The 21,886-nt window shown below is 39.0% G+C and overlaps 1 protein-coding gene across 2 annotated transcripts in view; it reads left to right on the forward strand.

Moving 5' to 3' along the window:
* Positions 1-2,199: 2,199 nt before the first annotated feature.
* Positions 2,200-21,886, forward strand: part of LOC111079117 (diphosphomevalonate decarboxylase) — a 50,389-nt gene continuing 30,702 nt past the window's right edge. The window contains exons 1-2 of one of the 2 annotated variants that reach the window (XM_022374135.2): positions 2,200-2,309; positions 2,370-2,440. In XM_022374135.2, coding sequence (XP_022229827.2) covers positions 2,258-2,309; positions 2,370-2,440 — 123 coding nt within the window. In that variant the 5' untranslated portion in view covers positions 2,200-2,257. Of the gene's footprint in view, positions 2,310-2,369; positions 2,441-18,722; positions 18,801-21,886 lie in introns of those variants that run through there. The other variant, XM_022374136.2, reaches the window with a different exon arrangement.

Consider the following 21,886-nt stretch of genomic DNA (forward strand, 5'->3'; position numbering starts at 1 on the left):
TTCTTACCAATGACACCTATTCACTGAGGAAAACCAATTTCTTCAAAGCCCTGGACACACTCATCAATTTTTTCTGATGTTAGGTGGTTGGGGGACAAATACACTTCCGCAAACTGATTAATTAGAGCTCCACAAAATTCATGAAGAATTTTTCAAACCATGTTGGATGAAACTCCGAACAGCCTACAAACTACACGGTATTCAGAAGAAGATCCCAATGTGTATAAGGCAATTGCAATACGTTTTTCCAGCGTAATTGCATTACGCCAGCTGGTGTCTTTTTTCCGAAGAATTTCAAGCCGGCTGATCAACAAACAGAAAATGGGCTTCTCCATTCTGAAGCTTTCTTTGAAGAACTCGTCTTTGTTATCCAGAACCTCCTTCTCCCAAACATCCTTCTCTCAAATAGCCCATATTAAATTATTATAAATTCACAATCAAGAACACAATGTTGTCATCAGCTGTTTTCCATGGATGGTGGATGTTGCCAGTGGGAATCGCAGTTTCACATTTGTCAGAAATTCCCACCTGTTCCTCATAGATGTGCTGTGTGGGAAAAGGCTCTAAGGTTTTGCCATTCCGAAAATTTCCCAGATATTCCACCATCCTTATGGGATGTTCCTAATTCGGTCGTTTCTCTGCGGTATTTTTTCTATAATTGTCAAATGCAACCATAAATATTTGACATTCACAACAAATAACACTAGTCAACACGATTTTTCCTGAAGGAACAAAACGAACTTTTTCTTAAAGATTTGGGGCTTAGAAATGGTTTGATGATATTTTTTTTTTCTATGGCAGAACTTTTTTTTTAAGTTGGGCAGTTGGGCCTGCAGCCTTCCAAAAGGTATTTTTTGTTAATTTTTTTCATTTTTTAGGTTTGGTTAACGAATTTTAGCTCCAAAGTCTGTCCATAGATAATGAGCGATACTTTAAACGACACCAAATTAATGCACCTATACAGAAACAATAGAAGACACAGGATACATTTTTTTTCGACTTTTCCTGAGTTTTTAAAGTCAAAATTTCGTAAAAAATACCGCACAAAAATCATCATTTTTGCATTTCAATGCTTTATATTTCCCAGACGGTAAGCTGAAATCACGAAATGTTTGGACTTAACTTCTAGCTGTTTTAATTATCTTTTCAAAATAGCAAAGTTCTTTACAACCAGACGTAAGATACTAGGGTTATGTAAAAAACACTATCGCTACCTCTGAAAAAAGGTTAAAAAAAATACGTTTTAAAAAATTATTTAAAAAAAAATTCTGCCTTAGAAAAAAAACCATAATTCTTTAAAAAATTTTAAAGCCCCATATCTATCAGAAAAGGCGGTTTGGATCCTTGAGGAAAAAAAAAGTTCGATTTTGTCGAGTAGTGTAATCAGTATTGACTACGAAAATGTAAACAATGACAGACAGGAAAATGGTAAAAACAACAACTTTCCTCAGGGTTCCTCTCATTTATGAATGCTCTGCAAAACTCATGCAGTATATTGCACACGCTGTTGGCTGACAGCCTTTCGACTGTTCTGTACTCAGAAAAAGAGCCCAAAGTTTACAATGCTATGGCTATACAAAACTTTCCTTAAAAAACGCCTCGCTGTTTTCGGTTACATCTTCCTACCAAAATGTCCCAAGCCGTTTCTCAAAAAAAATAGAAAATATAATTGTATTTAAAACATTGATTGAATTTAGTAGAAGCAGTCACAAATGACCACGCTTCGGTGTTTTCAAAACAGATCCATTCAAATAAATTCTCCTCGTATATCTTGACCACATTATTATCATCATCTATGTCCAGCAACATGATAAGATTGTGGAAGAATATATTTAGGTGCTGAATAAAATTCACAACCATTGCAATATTATTATTCATTTAAATTATAAAAGAAACAAATTTTCCGCCGCACCAAATTGTGTGCACATGCTATTTTTCATGGATGGTGGATGGCGGTCACGAACCGAATAATATGGGACCGTTCACAAAGATCCTAGCTTGACATATTCGTTGTATGAACTGGCAAATCTTTATACTGTATGGTTGTGACTCAACCAATCAATAAATACTTTTGGATAAGCTTTGAGTGTAAATAATTTTACTTCACTTCACTTATCATTTCATTTGAATGCAGTAACTGGCTATCTGCTTCATTCTATCGTTCCGAGCTAACTCAGGGCCGCTAACTTGACTAGTTTTTAGATATTCATTCATATATGTATCTTTGTTTTTAGAAAGGAAAAGTTTCGCAACAAAAATGTTCTCAGTAACTTGTATAGCTCCGGTCAATATTGCAATTGTTAAATATTGTAAGTAAATCACAAGTTTTTAGGAACAAGTTTACAAAATTCCGTATATGTATTTTCCAGGGGGAAAACGTAATGAAGAATTAATTCTTCCCATTAATGACTCAATTAGTATGACACTTGGCACAAACGAGGTAATTATTAACTGCATTGGAGACAAGAATTGTACATACATACAGAGGTCAGGATTACATTATGAAATTCAGCCAACCAACAATAGGCAATAGAAAAGCCTACGTTGTAAAAATACTTTATTATATTATTTTTAAAGATATATTTTTTATGTTTTAAGAATTTAACTTAAAAACAACTTAAAAATGTCAGCATTGATCGAAAGCAAGCCCTACTATTTCAAAATTTCGTTCAGACATATTCCGAGTCTTTCTGTACATCGGGGGTTACACAGATTACCATTCCAACCGAATCCCAATTGAGTTGCAAACTGGGTGTCAAAGCATGCACGATAGGTTTGAAAAACTGGTGGACTATTCGTTTAAATACACCGTTAAGCACATTTCACTCATAGAAGTTTTACCGTTTTGGAAAAGTTATTAAATTTCGGACTTCTCTGCATTTTAATTAATTGCCGCTCCAACTATTTACGTTAGCTGGCAACGTCCAATGTGTTATAGTGTGTGGGTAAATTCTCGCTTTGATATTCAATAATAGGCGCCAACGAAAATAAAAGTATGAGTAGTAGTTTTTATACAATTTTTATTAAAGAAAAACTTTTACCAAGGTACTTTTCATCAAAAAGAAAATAAGTGAATTAATTATTAAATTAAATTTCGAACTGATCTGTTGGTGTGGCTTGGATGCCGTTCGCCCTATTATTATTATTATACCCTTACTCGAAAAGTTAAGGGGTATATAAGATGTGGGCTACGCAGAGAAGGAAACGTTTCCGACTCCATAAAGTATATGTATTCTTGATCAGAACAATAGCCGAGTCAATATAGCCATGTCTGTCTGTCCGTCCGTCTTGTTTGTCGCCTAGTCCTTAGAAACTATAGAGAGACCATATATAACATTATTTTGTTTCCAGACTCGTGTGATATCACACTGTTACAAGTGTATTTTAAAATTTCGCCCCGGACCCTTCCTCCAGCACAAAGGGCAAAAATCTGTCGCATCCACAATTATAAAGATACGAGACAACAAAGAACAAGGAAATGACCATATCGACCAGATTGCCGAATCTGGGTAGGTTTATTATAGCCAGAATGAAGAAAGGAATTGTCTCAACCTTCCCTCTCGTTTTAATAAATTTTTTTTTATATATAATTTTGCCTACTGTTCGACTCTCTCAATATGTCCTCTCTGTAGTGCAACATTTCCTTGACGAAATGTGCCAGTTCGTGCCAACCCATTCCGTTGAGCAGGGCAGTCAAGCCCTGGTCTGTTAGAGTTGGGCTTCCGTAATTTTTTACTCTAATCTCCTTTAGGATAGGTTATGTCGCAAAAAAGTGCATTGTGCCCTCAGGTGCGTGCACTCTGCTGCAGCAAGACTTTTGTACAGGGTTGCGTTAGATGGTAGCAGTTCCCATTAATCGTCAGAAATAAGGGAAAAGTCTTCGGAACTGAAAATCGAAGACGGAATAAGAAAACTTCACAATCAATGGACAACCGCATCGTCATGATGCGTTCATGTCTTCGTTCAGCCATTTTCGCTCAAATTGTCAATGAAATATCATCTCAGACAGTTCCTCGTAGACGTCAATATTCAGATTTAGCAGGACGTATAGCCCAAAAAGTTCCCTTAATCGGAGAAAACAGTTTTAAGATCAGGCAAAAATTTGCCGAAAATAATTTGGCGGGCCAGTGAAATAAAATATGGAGCTACGAAACAAAAAGAAATATTTTTTTTTATGAATCCAGAAGATATATTCGACGCCCAAAAGGCAAAGAATTCGACGTCCGGCACACAAAAAAAAAAATAGTTCAGCTTTGAGGCGGTTGCATAATGGTCTGGGGCTCTTTTTTTATACCCGTACTCAAAAAAGAGTTAGGGGGTTTATTAGATTTGTGGTAAAAGTGGATGTTTGCAACGCAGTGAAGAAAACGTTTCCGACCCCATAAAGTATATATATTCTTGATCAGCATCAATAGCCGAGTCGATATAGCCTGTCTGTCCGTCTGTCTGTCTGTCCGTCTTGTTGAGCGCCTAGATCTCAGAGACTATAAGAGTTAGGGTAACTAAATTTGGTTTTCAGACTCATGTGATATCACACTGCTACAAGTGTATTTCAAAATTTCGCCCCGCCCCCTTCCGCCTCCACAAAGAACGAAAATCTGTAGCAGGCACAATCATATCGTAGAGAATGCCCATATCTACCAGATTGCCGAATTTGAATCCGATCGGATCATAAATATAGCCAGAAAGAAAAAACTTATTCTCAGTTGCTTCCCCCGCCTTCTCCAGCCAGAGTCGTGCTACTCATTCTCTTTCTCGCGCGCATGCTCTTCCTCGTTATGTACGCGAGCGCCCTCTAGTGGTACATGTAGAATCTACATTAGGCTGGGCCAAAATTTGACCGACAAATTTTTTTTTTGTTTTTTCAAGGGGACACCCCCAATTCTGTTCTTTGTTATTCAATAAAATTATAAAAGTTTTTTTTCAAGTTTTTAGTTTAATGTTTGTGGGTTGCTACCAAGAAAAGAAAATACACTTTTTTGGTTAAATATACATTAAAAAAAATGTAATTCGTCGATTTTTTCAAATAATATTGAAAATAATAAACTATTTCATATTGATAATACGGTATTTTTATTTTTTTTTTAGTAACTGTTAAAAAACGAGAAGGAACGTGTGAGTCGCTTCTGGGGACGCGACTCTACTTATACCCGTACTCAGTCAGTATATACATTTTTGCGCTTATAATTTTTTTAGAATTTTAGAATTAAAAAAAAAATTGTTTACATTTTAAACTTTTTTGCTACATCTGTTGTCTACATCTACATCTACAATGTATATTTTACATCTAACATGTAGTTATAGATGTACCATTCATATTCTACATCTCCTCCGCTAGGGGTTGTTCGCGCACTGAACGCGGCAGAGTGTGCGAGCGAGAAAGAGAATGAGTAGAGTCTCCGGCAGCGGGAAGGCGGAGGAAAAAACTGAAAATGAATTTCTTCATTCTGGCTATAATTATGATCCGATCTGATTCAGATTCGGCAATCTGGTAGATATGATTTGATATGCTATGATAGATATGGGCATTCTCTACGATACTGCGCTTTTAGTTTTATCGTATCTTTAAAAATGGGCCTGCCACAGATTTTTGTTCTTTGTGTGGTCGGAAGGGGGCGGGGCAAAATTTTGAAATACACTTGTAGCAGTGGGATATCACATGAGTCTGGAAACCAAATTTGGTTGCCCTAGCTCTGATAGTCTCTGAGATCTAGGCGCGCTCATCAAGACGGACGGACGGACAGACGGACATGGCTATATCGACTCGGCTATTGATGCTGATCAAGAATATATATATGTACTTTATGGGGTCGGAAACGTTTCCTTCTTTGAGTTTCACACATCCACTTTTACCACAAATCTAATATACTCCTTAACTCTTTTTTGAGTACGGGTATAAAAATTAGCGATTGAAGAAAATCTAAAACTTGAGCAGGTTTTTTACTGCCAATAACTGATTAATGACGATGTGAATGGTATCAATATATATGCAATAGATTTCACCAATAACACTAGTTAACACTAGAATTGGGCTGCGTCCCAAAATATTGATTTTTTTGGATTTCGGGGTTTAAAAATGTTTTAAGAAATTATGGTTTTTTTTATGGGGTAGATTTTTTTTAAAGAATTTTTTAAAATCTGGTTTTTAATTTTTTTTGTTTTTTTTCAGAGGTAGTGCTTTTATTTTTCACATAACTTAAGTATCTTATATCTAGTTGCATAAAACTTTGCAGTTCTGAAACGCAGCTATAAAGCCGACCCAGACCCTTTGTATCTGCAGCTTAACGCCTGAAAGATATTAAGCTTTCAAATTCAAATTTCATTATTTTTTGCGGTATTTTTTTTTCGAAATTTTGATTTTAAAAACTCGGGAAAAGTGGAAAAAAAATAATTCTTGGCCAACATTTTTGGTTTTAGATAGACGCATTAATTGCTCGTCGTTTGAGGTATTGATTATTAGAATCAATGGATAAACGGTCAATTTGGAGCCGTTTGACCAAAACAACTCAAAAATAATTTTACCTGAAATTAATGCTTTTTTTTCACATAACTTAAGTATCTTACATCTGGTTGCGTTTGTCTGCTTTTCAGAACTGCAAAGTTCTATGCAACCAGATATAAAATACTTAAGTTATGTGAAAAATAGAAGCACTAACTCTGAAAAAAAACAAAACAAAAATACCAGATTTTAAAAAATTCTTTAAAAAAAAACTACACTATAAAAAAAAACCATAATTCGTTAAAAAATTTTAAACCCCGAAATCTATAAGAATCTAAATTTTGGGCCACAGCCTAATTTTAGTGTTGACTAGTGCAATTAGTAAATTTCTCTGGTGCGTTTTGTAGGAAAGCAAAGCAAAATAGTGCTGTATCGCTTGGCTTTCCTGAATGAGCAGTTTTTAAAAACCTGCGCCAGGCTGTCTGGCTCAACCTTGATTTGCATGCCCTTTTTTGTCCCATTAAATCTCCTGACAAACTCCCAGAAGCACTTTCTTTCTTATGTTATTGACTTTAAGCTCTATATTCCTGTAGTGGTCCTACTTTTTTGTTTTTAAAGGTTTTTTTTTTATTCCCAATGAAAAAATAAAATAAGAAAAAAAATTATTCTACAAAATTATTTTTGACTGACTAAAACTCTGTTCTACTTATTAAATTTTTGCTCATGAGCTTCCGAAAAATGTGTATGAAAAATTAAACCTCCTGAGATACTGTGACAACTATGATTGGATATAATTTTTTCCGACTTTTTAAACTCAAAATTTGGAAAACCACTGCGCAAAAAGCACAAGCTTTCCATTTGAAAGCTCTATATTTCTCAGACAGTAAATTGAAACAGCAAAGTGACTGGGTGCTGCCTAGTTAAAAACTGGATATATTATTTTCACAAATGAAAAGTTTATTATAACCATATGTAAGATACTTAAGTTATCTCTGAAAAAATGATTAAAAAAATTCAATTTTTTCAATATTCTTTAAAATTAAGGTCTGCCATAGAATAAAAAAACCATAAATCTTTAAAAAAAAAACAAGAAGGAACGTGTTAGTCGCTTCTGAGGACGCGACTCTACTTATATGATTTTTTAGAATTTAAAAGAAAATTTTACATTTTACATTTTTTTGCTACATATGTTATCTACATCTAATATGTATATTCTACATCTAACATGTAGTTTATACATGTACGATTAATATTCTACATCTCCTCCGCTAGGGGTTGCTCGCGCACTGAACGAGGCAGAGTGTGCGAGCGAGAAAGAGAATGAATGGTGGATCTCTGGCTGAAGTAGGCGGGGGAAGTAACTGAAAATTAATTTTTTCATTCTGGCTATAATTATAATCCGATCTGATTCAGATTCGGCAATCTGGTAGATATGGTCATTCTCTACGATACTGCATTTTTAGTTGTATCGTATCTTCAAAATTGTGAATGCCACAGATTTTCGTTCTTTGCTGGGTCGGAAGGGGGCGGGGCGAAATTTTGAAATACACTTGTAGCAGTGTGATATCACATGAGTCTGGAAACAAAATTTGGTTGCTCTAGCTTTTATAGTCTCTGAGATCTAGGCGCTCATCAAGACGGACAGACGGACGGACGGACGGACAGACAGACATGGCTATATCGACTCGGCTATTGATGCTGATCAAGAATATATATACTTTATGGGGTCGGAAACGTTTCCTTCTCTGCGTTACACACATCCACTTTTACCACAAATCTAATATACCCCTTAACTCTTTTTTGAGTACGGGTATAAAAAACAGGGAAGGTTTTTACATTAATTAACTTTGAAACTTTTTACATGCAGAAAAAATTTATTTGCATATAGATAGATCTACTCTACGCAGAGTTTTGCCATTTTGTACCCTCACCTCGAAAACCACTTTTTTTTTATTTAACGCCATTTTGGGTCATATTTTGGCTTATATCTTTAAAAACCGCACGCTCGATTATTTTGTATGAATATGGGGCTTACCAATTAATATTCAACAAGGATAATATTTTTTTCAAATTTCGTCTTTTTAACTATTTTTTTCTTCATTTTATCGTACGAGTGTAACGTAACGCCAGATACTACTGCATATAAAATGTCAGCACGATAAAAGACATCGACCACAGTGATAAGGCGTTTCAGATGTGACCTTACATGCCAGATTTGACAAGACCACCGCCATACCTTATACGCCACTATAACTTACACTCCCCTAAATAAAAAGTTCAATTTTTTCGTGTAGTGTAATTGGTACCAGGGTAGGTTAGTATAGGTTGAAACAATTTTTCTTTCTTTTGATGTTTGCTAGATAATAATAAATATTTATTTAATTTAATGTCGTCTTTATTCAATTTGAGAAGTGATCTTCTCCGGAATGATAAATTTCTTGAATTGCCTTTGGCATACACTCTCGTTTCAGTGCTTGATTTCAAGGTGTTCAAGGATCTTTAGTTGGCCTGTTGTGTCTCCACTTTTTAGTGCAGAAGCCGACATTCGGAAGCCGAAGTGCTTCTAGACAGGCTTCCCTCCCTATCAGAATAGGTAAGGAAGGAACACCTGTCAGCAATCCTGTCTCCACATTTTGTTTGGAGAGACCTTGATCCACCATACTTTTGAGGCATTTGTACAAATGTATTTCAAATTTTCGCCCCGTCCCCACAAAGTACGAAAATCTGTGGCATCCACAATTTTAAAGATTCGAGAAAACTAAACTAAACGCAGTATCGTAGAGAATGACCATATCTACCAGATGGCCGAATCTGGTTTAAATCTGATTATTATCATAGACAAAACGAATAAATTAATTTTCACTTGCTAACCCCAGACCTTCCAGCACTGCAGCAGTTAATTATTCTCTTTATCGCTCGCCCACTCTGCCTCAACCTCTGGCGGAGGAGTTGTAGAATCTACATTGTAAATGTAGATTTAAACTGATAAAATATCTACAAATTGGGTTGCTCTCGCTCTTATACTCCTAGAAAGACAAACAAGACGGACAGATAGACAGCTGTATCGACTCGGCTATTGAATATATACATATATTAGGTTGAGCCAAAAAAAATTTTTTTTTTTTTATTTTAATCGGGACGCTCCATAATTTTGTTATTTTTGGTTTGATAGTAATATTAAAGTTTTATTTTTATTTAAATACATTTTTTAGAGGATGCTACAGAATTTAACAAAAATTGGTAAGCAAGAAAATAAAAAAGGTTAAATCTATTGCATGTACATTAAACTGGGCCAAAAAATATTTTTTTTGTTTTTTCAATGGGAATTTGTAAAATTCGGTAGCAACCTCTAAAAAAAAAAAATAATAATATACAAATCACTATTAAATCTAAGGTAAACAAAACTGTCTCCATAGATTTTAATGAACGATACCTCAAACGACGCCTAATTAATGCTTCCATCTAAAACTAAAAATGCATGCCAACAACTATTTTTTTTTCGTCTTTTCCTGAGTTTCTAAATTCAAAATTTCGGTAAAAAATACCGCAAAAAAATGATGAAATGTGAATTTGAAAGCTTAATATCTTCCAGGCGTTAAGCGGCAGCTACAAATATTCTGGATTTATAGCTGCATATGTCAGCTTTTCAGATCTACAAAGTTCTATGCAACCAGATATAAGATACTTAAGTTATGTTAAAAATAGGAGCACTAAATCTGAAAAAAGAAACATTAAAAAAATTTTAAATTGTTAAAAAAAAACTAAACCATAAAAAAAAACATTATTCGTTAAAAAATTAAATTAAACCCCAAAATCTATGAGAAAAAGTCATTTTGGGCCACAGCGTAAATATCGTGTTGACTAGTACTATTGGCTGTGCGAAATAATAGGGACACCGAATTAAAACGGTGTTATATTTCGTAAAAAACAGGTTGTTTCTAAGAGTTGTTTGGTCTTAAACTATTTATTGTAATTAGTTTTAGTAATTTTAGATATGATGGTCGCTGCGGACCATGAACCATGGCACCCCCATATCATAATTTATATTTAGTTCTTCAAATTTGTGTTTATTGGTCTTCGCACATGCTGAGCTATCAATCAAAGTAGAAAATATTACATTTTGTCTTATTCGACCGGAGGATGCTGCGCTATTAGTTCACAGGGTATGGTTCATGGTCCGCAGCGACCATCATCATCTTTGGTATATCCCTATTCAATAGTCACGGAACTTTTTTGGGTCTCTTGGACTTAAGATTGTTAGCTTCAAGTATTATTCATATTTTAGAAGGGTTTGCCTCCATAGAATATTTTTTTTGTAATTATACGATTATTTAAATAGGCCTTGCCTCACGCATCTCATCACATTTTTCTCAAGAATATTTTTTATTTTTGTTCCCATGCTTCCTCTTGAATAGTATGTTTTACTGCATTATCATTAATTTCCTTGGAAAACGTCAATGTTTCGGCAAATATTCCGGTAACGAAAATCCATTTTTGTGGACTAGAGCAATTTTGTGTGTAGACTCCTGTGGTATCATACTGAACCAAATTTATTCCAGATTTGAGTGAGCGAGATATAAAAGCCAGAGTATTTGTCATCAGAAAAAAAATAGAATAGTGGAGTGCAAGAATGTACATTTTGTACATGTTACATAATTCATAAGATGGTACATCAATATTTTACACAAACTAGGTACTGGGATGTATATTACATAACTATAAATGTTTTTATCTTAGATTCTAAATTGCAACTTGTTTACCCAAAAAAAAAAAATTGAAAAAGTGTAGCAAAAGCTTTTCAGGGATGCAATTTTTAGGAAGACTTGGAGAGCGATTTTCATTTCTAATATATGTTGGTAAAGTTAACGTGTATAAATTGAATTTACAATTAAAAAAAGTAACAATAAAGCTGTTCGCTGTAACAATAAATCTAATTTTCTTTCTCTTTCTAACTTTCTCTCTCTTTTTCATTCTCTATATATTTTTATATCTATCGCATTTTCACTCCCACAGCATAAAGCAAACGATTTCCCGCCTCGAGAAAGAAACGACCCGTTAGCTAGTGATTAAGACAGTCGCCTTAAGAATGGGACTCACAGAGCCAACAATTTTTATATCTGAATTTTTTACCATTTAGTTTTTTTTATTATTTTTTATCTAGTCAAAAAGCTTTACCTACAATAATAAATAATACAAAACTAATTTAATATATTCTTGTATGGGGGGTCCTAATTTCTAATGCTGCACAGAAAGATAACATATAGATTTCAATCTATAATTGACCGTTTAAACGTATTTACGGGTATTATATGGTAAGATATAATTAAATTATATATAATAATCTATATATCGAACGAGAAGGAACTTGTGAGTAGCTTCTTTGGACGCGACTCTACTTTTATACCCGTGCTCAGTGAGTATATATAAATGTTTGAGCTTATGATTAATGTAGAACTTTAAAAAATTTTATATTTTACGTTTATTTGCTACATCTGTCATCTACATTTACATCTAACATGTTTTTCTACATATGAAATGTAGATTATACATACATCCTTTCTGCGAAAGGTCGCGCACTGCATAGCTCAGTGTTTGCGATCGAGAAAGAGAATGCGTAGCGTCAGCAGCGCCGGAGGAGGTTGGGGAAGCAACTGAAAATTAATTTATTTATTCGGGCTATAATAATGATCCGATCTGATTCAGATTCGGAAATCTGGTAGATTTGGTCATTCTCTACGATACTACGTTTTTATCTTCTGGTATCTTTAAAATTGTGGCTGCTACAGATTTGTGTCCTTTTTTGTGATCGGAAGGCTCACATGAGTCTGGAAATAAAATTTGGTTGCTCTAGCTTTTACAGTTTCTGAGATCTAGGCGACAAACATGACGGACAGACAGACAGAGACTCGGTTATTGATGTTGATCAAGAATATATATACTTTGTGGGGTCGGAAACGTTTCCTTCCCTGCGTTACACACATCCACTTTTACCAGAAATCTAATATACCCTTTAACTCTTTTTGAGTACGGGTATACAAATTTTGTGGTCGTACCTCCAATATCTATGCACTCGAAAAGTACTGAACCGTTTAAGTCCAAATTTGGACACACTATAGAGTCAGGTTTAAGCTTGGTTTTTATGTCAATACAAGCGACCGCAAATTTACCAGGACTGTCAAACGTTAGTATTGTTTTCGAAAACATATTGACACAGCCTTTGCTCTTGCTTGCTACCAGGTAGATGAACGGCTCATTATGCGCTGAAATTTCCATTAAATATGCAATCCATATGCAAACTCGATCTACACCAGCGGACGAAATAATTGCCTGCCTCAAATATTTAACTTTGTGGTGACACGTACAATATACGTCGCCAGTTACACAATGAGCAGTCGCCAGCCCGACGCCTTCCTTAGCCGGCACGTCTGCTGTCTCGTTGCCTTCGATGCCCTGATGGCTGTGAACCCAATATATCCGCACTGACTTTGTCGTGCTTAGGAAATCTAATGCCTCCCTGCTTGCCAGTCGCCTTTTGCGACTAGGCGTTGTGCTGCCTTACCTGCAGTCAGTTGAGCGTGGATGTCCAGGGGGTCAATTCCGAGTATTGTTTCGAGTGCTTTTGTTGTGGTTGACCTCAGCGCCCTAGTGATGCAGAGCAGTGCCTGCCGCTGAGTTTTATCCATTAGCTTGTTGTAGGTTTTTTTTTCTGTAGCCTGCCACCACACTAAGACTCCATACAGCAGAATCGGTCGCACTTCCGAAATGTAGATCCTGTGCATTAGTGCAGGTGATAGGCCCCATGTGCTGCTAAGCATCTTCTTGGATGCATATAGCGCAATGGTGGCCTTCTTCACCCTTTCCAATACATTGGGTCTCCATGTCAACTTGCTGTCCAGTATTATGCCGAGGTATTTGACTTGTGTTTTTGGGGTCAGCCTGGTTCTGTCGATTTTCGGGGGGATCCATGCCCGCACCTTGTACCTCTTGGTAAAGAGGATGAGGTCCGTCTTGTCCGCGTTGATACTGAGTCCTACTTTTCCCGCCCACTTACATATCTCCCTGAGTGTTGATTCCATTATAGAGCTGAGGCTCGATGGGCATACTCCGGTAATAATCATGCTTATGTTGTCCGCATAAGCTGTTATTTTTGGGGCTCTCTCGAATCTCTTTATTAGGTCCTCGACCACCAGATTCCATAGGAGGGGCGACTGGACCCCACCCTGAGGTGTGCCTCTGTGTGCCCCTTTCACCATGGAAGCGGTGCCCCACTCTGAGTACACCCGCCTACAACTTAGAAGGTTCTTTATCCAGAGGTTGATTGCGGAATGTGTGTTGATCGCTTCTAGGCGGTCCATTATCGCGCTCGTATTCACGTTGTTGAATGCTCCGGATATGTCTCCGAACACTTGTGACGTTGTTTCGGCCGGGGTATGCTCGCCGCGCCGGGTTCACAGAAATTTGTTAGGTTTCTGGCTGTGGTAGCTGAAAGGGATACCTCGGTTCAAGAATAACGCAAGCAAGTAGTAAGTTAAAAAAAGTTTCTTTATTGGTCTTAATTGTACAGAGTTGGAAATAGGTTGGATCGTGGGGACGTGTCTTCCTTCGGGATCTTCCTTCGGTTTTGGTTACTCGGCCGCACGTGGCTGTTTGCGACGGGCTGCGCGGGTTTGGAGGTCGACTGGTTCGAGGGGTACCAGAGTATGGAGGCGGAGGTTTGACGGGGTCGGCGGGGCCCGGGGGGCCGGGGTGACCGCTGGGAGAGGTGGGGGTTGGCCGCGGTGGGCGGGGACCCTCGGAGGGTCGGGGTGCCCCGGAGTTTGGACACACTCGAGGAGAGTTGAGGCAGAGGTTTGGACACACTCTGGAGAGGATTCAGAGGTTTGGACACCCTGGAGACGTCAGAGGTTTGGACACACTCTGGAGAGGATTCAGAGGTTTGGACACACTCTGGAGCGGATTCAGAGGTTTGGACACACTCTGGAGAGGATTCAGAGGTTTGGACACACTCTGGAGAGGATTCAGAGGTTTGGACACACTCTGGAGAGGATTCAGAGGTTTGGACACACTCTGGAGAGGATTCAGAGGTTTGGACACACTCTGGAGAGGATTCAGAGGTTTTGACACACTCTGGAGAGGATTCAGAGGTTTTGACACACTCTGGAGACGATTCAGAGGTTTTGACACACTCTGGAGAGGATTCAGAGGTTTGGACACACTCTGGGAAGGAGAGGTAAAGTATTGAGCAGAACGAGTGGAAAGGTAGATATTACCTTTGGCACAAGATCCGCTGTAAAATTCTGGTTTCTTAGGCCAGGGCTTTGTTATTTATTGGAAACAACTTCATGGTTTTTTGTGTCGCTTATAAATATGTGATAATAGGTGGTATGTGATATGTGTTATGCTTATATGTAATGGTAATGTCTGTAATTGTAGGTAATTTGTATGTTGCAATGTGGCGCCGGCGCTTTTTTGTGGTGGCGCTGGGCGTCACACACTCCTAGAGCATACTTCTTATTTTGGAGGGCATTTTCGATGGTGGCTACTAGCGAATGCAGTGCCGTCTCTACCGATTTCCCTTTGGTATAGGCATGCTGGTTGGTTGACATCCGCCCACCTACATCGTTTCTGATGTGTAGATCCAGCAGCTTTTCTAGTATTTCGAGTAGAAAAGGGGTGAGGCTTATCGGTCTATAGTCATTGGGGCTCATATGGCTGCACTTTCCTGCCTTTGGAAGGAAGACAATCTTCGAGGTCCTCCATTGACTAGGGATATAACCCGTGCTCAGGCAAGCTGAGTATATTGCTGAGAGCCATGGGGTGATCACGTCTTTGGTCGCCTGCAGCATGGCTGGAAATATACCGTCTTGTCCAGGTGCTTTTGTACCCCCAAAGGAGTCTAAAGCCCAGTGGATTCTCTTAGACGATATGAGATCTGTTGGAGGGTGCTGTTCCTCAGTTGCTAGGTCCTGATGCTCTGTAGCGTCAGCGACCTCGGTGCATCCTGAGAAGTGAGCTTCCATTAGTGCTGTTAGGGCTTCTTCACTGCCCTCAGTCCACTGTCCATCATTTCGTTTCAGCTGACTCTGTATGGCGGGTTGCTTTGATAGCAACTTCCGGAGTCTGGCCATTTCTGGGACTTTCTCGATATTGGAGCAGAAGTTCCTCCACGAGTTTCTTTGTGCCTTGCGTATTTCCTTCTTGTACTCCCTGAGTAGGGTTTTGTATTCCTCATTGATTATCTCGTCGTTCGCCAGTTTGTCGATTTTGAAGAGTTCTTTGAGGTTGTTTCTTTGAAGCGATAAGTCCCGGTTCCACCAGAGTGGTCTGGTTCTCTTTTTCGTTCTCGAGGGTGGGCATGCTGCGTGGTACGCATACAGTAGCTCCTTGGAGAGGTTCTCTAGGGACGTTTCTATTTCTTCCGGGGATTTCACTGTGTCCGGACGAGTCGCGAGCTTCGAGTAACTGTCTTTTTAAACTTTTCCCAGTTTGTGTTCCGGTGGTTTCTATAGACAGTTATCTTCGGAGAGTGTTTAAATTCGCACTTAAACTGAATGTACTTGTGGTCTGAGAAGGATAGCCTTTCAAGGACACTCCATCCAGAAACCAAAGTACTGTTCCCCGTTACGAGTGTTAGTACGTTAGACGAGGTGGGGCCTACGAAGGTGTGCTCCTCTCCCACGTTTGCTACATCTATGAGTTGCTAGTCTTTCGGACTGGATTCCGCCACAAGACTCCTTAGCTCCTCCGGTGGAGCTGGCCTTTCGTGTGCCATTTAGCAGGATGCTACCATAAGGCGCTTGTCCTCGCTTTCAAGCATCACCGCAGCCAGGTCATCAGTGCTGCAATGAGACGGAGGCAAGCCATGGCTCCTGGACCAAAGCTATGTCGACGGGCCCTTGCTCCAAGGCAATGAGGAGCTCCGCCGACGCGATCTTGCTTTTATGCAAGTTAAGCTTGCAGCACTCTCAAAGTCATGGGAGGCTGGCTCAACTGCACACGACGGGTTGACTATTATAGTCAGGTCACCGTCCTCGTCCTCTGCGGCATCAGAGTCGTCCAGCGCAAGATCCTGGGCGGCCTCCACGATGGACTCCAGACCTAGGTCCTTCTCCACCTCGCCTGCCTGCAGGGTATGCGCGTCCTTGTCTTCGGAGTGTCGCTTTTTGAGACGTAGGTAGACACTACCTACGCCTCATGCCATCTTCCCGAATCTCGGGTTGAGGATGTCTTCTGCCTCCTTGTTGATCAGGAGGATCATTCCCCCCCTCATTGGGTAATGCGATACCAGCATGCAAGATTCTCCAGTCAGCCGTTGGCACCTCTGTATTCTACCTCTGGAGGAGTTTCAGTTCTCGGTTCCCCTGGACTGCATTGGGGAAGAGCACCTTCGCCTTTGGGATGGACGGGATCATCTCCCTGTCCACTACCTCCAGCTTGGCACCCTCCCACTGAGCTTCCAATTTGGGCACCACTTGCACCAGCCACTTCCTCGTCGGGTCATCATTACATTCGAGGATCTTCACCCCGTTCAGCCATCCCGCACCGTCGAAGGTGGGCATGGAAGCGTCCGGCTCGTCCTCCATTCGCGCGAAAAGGGATTCTACCAGCTGGGCGTGGACCTGTTTCCACTGCGCCGCCGTCATCTTCCCATTTTCATCGCTGCGGTCGATCAGGGCCACGATGAGGTGTCTCTTGGACACATCGCTCAACTTGGCTTTCTGCTTGGGCTTCTTCGTCGTAGGTTGAGGGATAACCACCTTGGGCCCGCGTTGCCGCTTGCCCGCCGGAGTGTCCTTGGCACTCTCGATCGAGCGTTGCCTTTTGGTGGCCATCATCTCCTCAATCTTATTGGCGAATTCGCCCTTCGTCGCCTTCATCTGAGACAGCTGCGCGTAGTGAAGACGCCCCTCTTCTGCCTTTTGCTCAGCCCAGGCTAGTTTGGACTTCTCCTCTTGGGAGATGTCCTCTTTGCCTTGTAGCCGGCTTCGGATTTTAAGGGCCGCCTTGTATTGGGCCTTAGCCCCTCCCTAGAACGTTTCGGCCCTTTCCTACGCAGGGAGCTGGTACCTAGTTCAAGGGAGCGGAGAAGGCTCTCTTCTTCTGTTCTGCTTACACTGAGCACGCTCTCCAGGTCCGAGTCTGTTTCGACCACGGCACCCGTGCAGCTCAGTTTGCATTGAGGCGTTTTGGTGGCAGTAGCTTTGAAACTAATATGACCTGCTCCCGCCATATTAGAGTTGTGACCGCTGGCGACACGAAGAGAGGATTTCCCCTCCCCGTGCCCGCTGGTGGTAGCAGTCACGCTTTCCACCGACGTTTGGACTGACATTCCAGTCCCTGCTTGATCCTTACTCCGGTCCATGTGGTTAATATTTATCGGGGGGACCACCCCCTAGCGTTTTATGCCTGATCGCCAGGCACCTCCAGCCATGGCCATGGTTCAGTTCCCCCAATTTTATATCGGGAAGACCTGAACCTGGCCTTAGCTAGACACTGCATTACCTCGGACAGAGCAAGCGGCAATGCATTACCCGATCCGGGATAATGCAGTGCCCATTGCCCGGCCGGCACCCTCTGGGAGGGTTCAGCTGAAGGATTTTCGCCTAGCCAGCCAATACAATAAAAGCATTTAAAAATAATAAACAACAGAACAGAAGTCATCAACTTTCCCACCTTGCCTACGGCTCTTTCGGTCATTTCAAGGCCAGCTCCGAACCTCCTTAAGTTACAGCAGATCTACAAATTTCTTGTAGAGGACCCTGGAAAAGCTGATGCATATCCCAGCCTGAAATAGATATATTACAACAATAAGACTTTTAATTCAACTGAATATTTGTCTAAATTCACTAGTGAGTTGTCCGATCTTATGAAAAATGGATTTACTTTATTTATTTTATTTATATTAAATACAAAATTAACTTTGAACTTCGAGCGGTGGATTGCGATGCTCCTGCAAGTGCATTTGTTACAGGCACACCAGGACATACATCCAGTCACGGCTGTACCAAATGCTTACAGGTAGCACATAAAGTGGATTCGACCTTAACTTACAGCACTCGTTGTGCTGAGTTAATAATAGATGAAGCTTTTTCAAACCGAAAGTACCCAAGTCAACATAACAATGATTACTTTAGGGTTCAGTCCGCTTTCGAAAAACTTGGCGTTGGTATGATAACCCAAACGATTGCATGCATCTTATTGAGCTAGGTGTAATGTTTTTAGAAAGAATTTATCATAATAAAGTAATAAATAAAATTCCACCGCACATCATAAAATTAAAAGTCGGTATTCCAAATATAATGTTACGAAATATCAAGCAGCCAAAACGTTGTAACGGAACGGGACTTTCCGTTAAGAAATGGTGAGCAATGTAGTTAAAGCAAAGATTTTGACGCGACCGTTTAAAGGTGAAGATGTTATCATTCATTGAATTCCCATAATTCCAACGCCATTTCAATTCAAACGATTGCAATTGGTGAGCAATGTAGTGAAAGCAAAGATTTTCACGCGACCGTTTAAAGGTGAAGATGTAACCACTACTCGACAAAATTTAACTTTTGATTTAGGCTGTGAACCAAAATGACTTTTTCTGATAGATTTCGGGATTTAAAATTTTTTGTAGTACTTTATTATTTTTTTTATGGTGTAATTTTTTTTTAAACAATTTTTAAAATCTGGTATTTTTTTTCCAGAGGTAGTGCTTCTATTTTTCACATAACTTAAGTAGCTTATATCTGGTTGCATAGAACTGTGTAGTTCTAAAAATCTGACAAATGCGGCTATAAATCGTACCCAGACACTTTTTATCTGCAGCTTAACGCCTGGAAGATATTAAGCTTTCAAAATTTCCTCATTTTTTTCGGTATTTTTTTTTATCGAAATGTTGACTTTAAAAACTCGGGAAAAAGTCGAAAAAAAATAATTCTTGGCCAACATTTTTGGTTTTAGATAGACGCATTAATTGGGCGTCGTTTGAAGTATTGCTCATTAGAATCTATGGATAAACGGTCAATTTGGAGCCGTTTGACCAAGAAAACTCAAAAATAATTTTACCTGAAATTAATGCTTCTATTTTTCACATAACTTAAGTAGCTTATATCTGGTTGCATAGAACTGTGAAGTTCTAAAAAGGTTCCCAATGCAACTATAAATCGTACCCAGAAACTTTGTATCTGAAGCTTAACGCCTGGAAGATATTTAGCTTTCAAATTCAAATTTCATCACAGTTCTATGCAACCAGTGATAATCTACTTAAGTTATGTGAAAAAAAAGAAGCACTACCTCTGAAAAATAACAAAAAAAAAAAATAAAAATTCGTTAAAAATTTTTAAACCCCGAAATCTATAAGAATTTAAATTTTGGGCCACAGCCTAATTCTAGTGTTGACTAGTGTTATCATTCATTGAATTCCCATAATTCCAACGCCATTTCAATTCAAACGATTGCAATTCCCGGTTCGATAATTTGGTAATTTGGTAGTTTAGAATAACATACAACTATTGCATTTCACATGGACAGCTTTATGTACAGCCAGATAGTCTCTATATCACGCGGAAAATGGAAAAAAAATATATATACATATACACTCAAGATTAAACTTTATCCTGAAATTAACCAGCTAGTTACTTATATAATAAACAAATAATCTAATGTAATAATAAATATAATACTATTATATATAATACTTGGGGCCAGTGCGAAGCGAGTGCGCAGCGCTTCACTCGAGCGCCAACCCCCGCACAGTGTATCCAAGGGCACCCTTTTTGGAAAAAACTTTTGCGACAGAGCACTCATAACGAATGCAGCCACGGGTGTACCCAGGGGTGGCAGGGGGTCAGCTGATCTCTTTGCAGAGATTTTCCAAGTACCGAGCTAAAATTGTTTCAAACATTTTATGAATAGCGGATAACTTTGATATTCCTTTATAATTATTTGCATCAGATTTGCTACCTTTCTTATGGATAGGAATGATAAAAGATTCCTTCCAGATCAGGGAATACATGAAGAATTAATGGATGGGGTGAATAGTTTAAGCAGGGGTCCACACAGAGCGTCGGCACAGTACCTGAGTACACAGCTCGGAACTCCGTCAGGACCTAGTGAAAATACCGGTTTAACTAGTCGAAGATCATGAAGCAGGGAGTTTTCATTTAACACGAGGCTGAAAATGCTGTTCGAACCTGGTAAACTGTATGGAAAAAAAGTGTGTCAAGTACATTGTAAAAAATGTTTGTGCCTTTCATAACGTCAGTGCACAAGTACAGAGCGGATCAATTAAAATCCCTAATGAGGTTATTAAGCTTTGTAAACACGGTTTTACAAAAGCAGTTCGTTCGATCCAACACAGTAGGCCTAATATAGACCGACACTTCGAATGTAGTGCGGTAGGAGTCTTCAGGTATAGCTAGCGGAAGGGCTCGGGTGAGCAACGCTATGGTCAGATCCGAGACAAAGCACAGCACAAAGACACATGGAATTTTTCACATGGTTTACTTGAGACAGGGATAGGTCTAACAAGCCGTCGATAAAGTCATGTCGTGACATGGGCACAGGGTTATTAGACTCCATTACCGAAGTCAAAATAGTACCTGGCAAATTGAAATCACCAAGAAGTATCATATGGTCTTTATCTGATAACGAGGAAGAAACAGTTTTTAAAGCGGACAGGTGATGATCGTATATTAAGATATCGGAGGAAGTTTTAATATACGATCAAGTAATGAAAATGGAAATATTCCGACGTGAGTCTACTGCAATGAGGACCGCGCCTCCACGCACAGTGGGGTCTCAGACGAGAAGAGGTGGCAAAGTCTTTTTCTGAGTGAGCGCTTTTGATAATTTAAATACTTACGAACCTGATAGAGAATTTTTCAAGGATTTCAAAAATGGAAACTTGTGGAAAATCGTTTTTTTAGTTTTGGAGATATGAGCAGTTCACCACTTTTTCAGCTAGCAGCATTTGCTCAATTATATGCACATACTTCATCTTTCAGGTCAAATAAAAAGTAAAGTATCTATTCTTAGGTGATTCATTGGAATCATATTTCAACAACAAAAATGGAATTGTTAGAAAGAAATTTTTTTTCCAAACTATCTTTTTTTTTTTGGTTATTTTTCAACTTTGATATAAAAAATAAAAATTCTATTATAAACTACCCTCGCGTTTTTTTAAATATTATTTTCTTTAAATATTTCTTAATCTACGTGTATGTATGTATGTGTCCCTATTTGCGCCGGCTTGCGCAACAGGTACGTACGACCGATTTGTGTCGCAACCTCGCACATAAAACAGCCAAAACAGCTCTGCCGCAGTTATAATGAGAACAAAAACGATGGACCAAAATATGAAAGAAACAAAAATATTTTTTTTATTATTGTAAATTCCAATAAGGTTAAAATAGATAAAATAGATACAAAATTATTATCTTTCGTAAAATTGACAATTGA

Source organism: Drosophila obscura, unplaced genomic scaffold (assembly GCF_018151105.1).
Source record: "Drosophila obscura isolate BZ-5 IFL unplaced genomic scaffold, ASM1815110v1 contig_87, whole genome shotgun sequence".
Lineage (NCBI taxonomy): Eukaryota > Metazoa > Arthropoda > Insecta > Diptera > Drosophilidae > Drosophila > Drosophila obscura.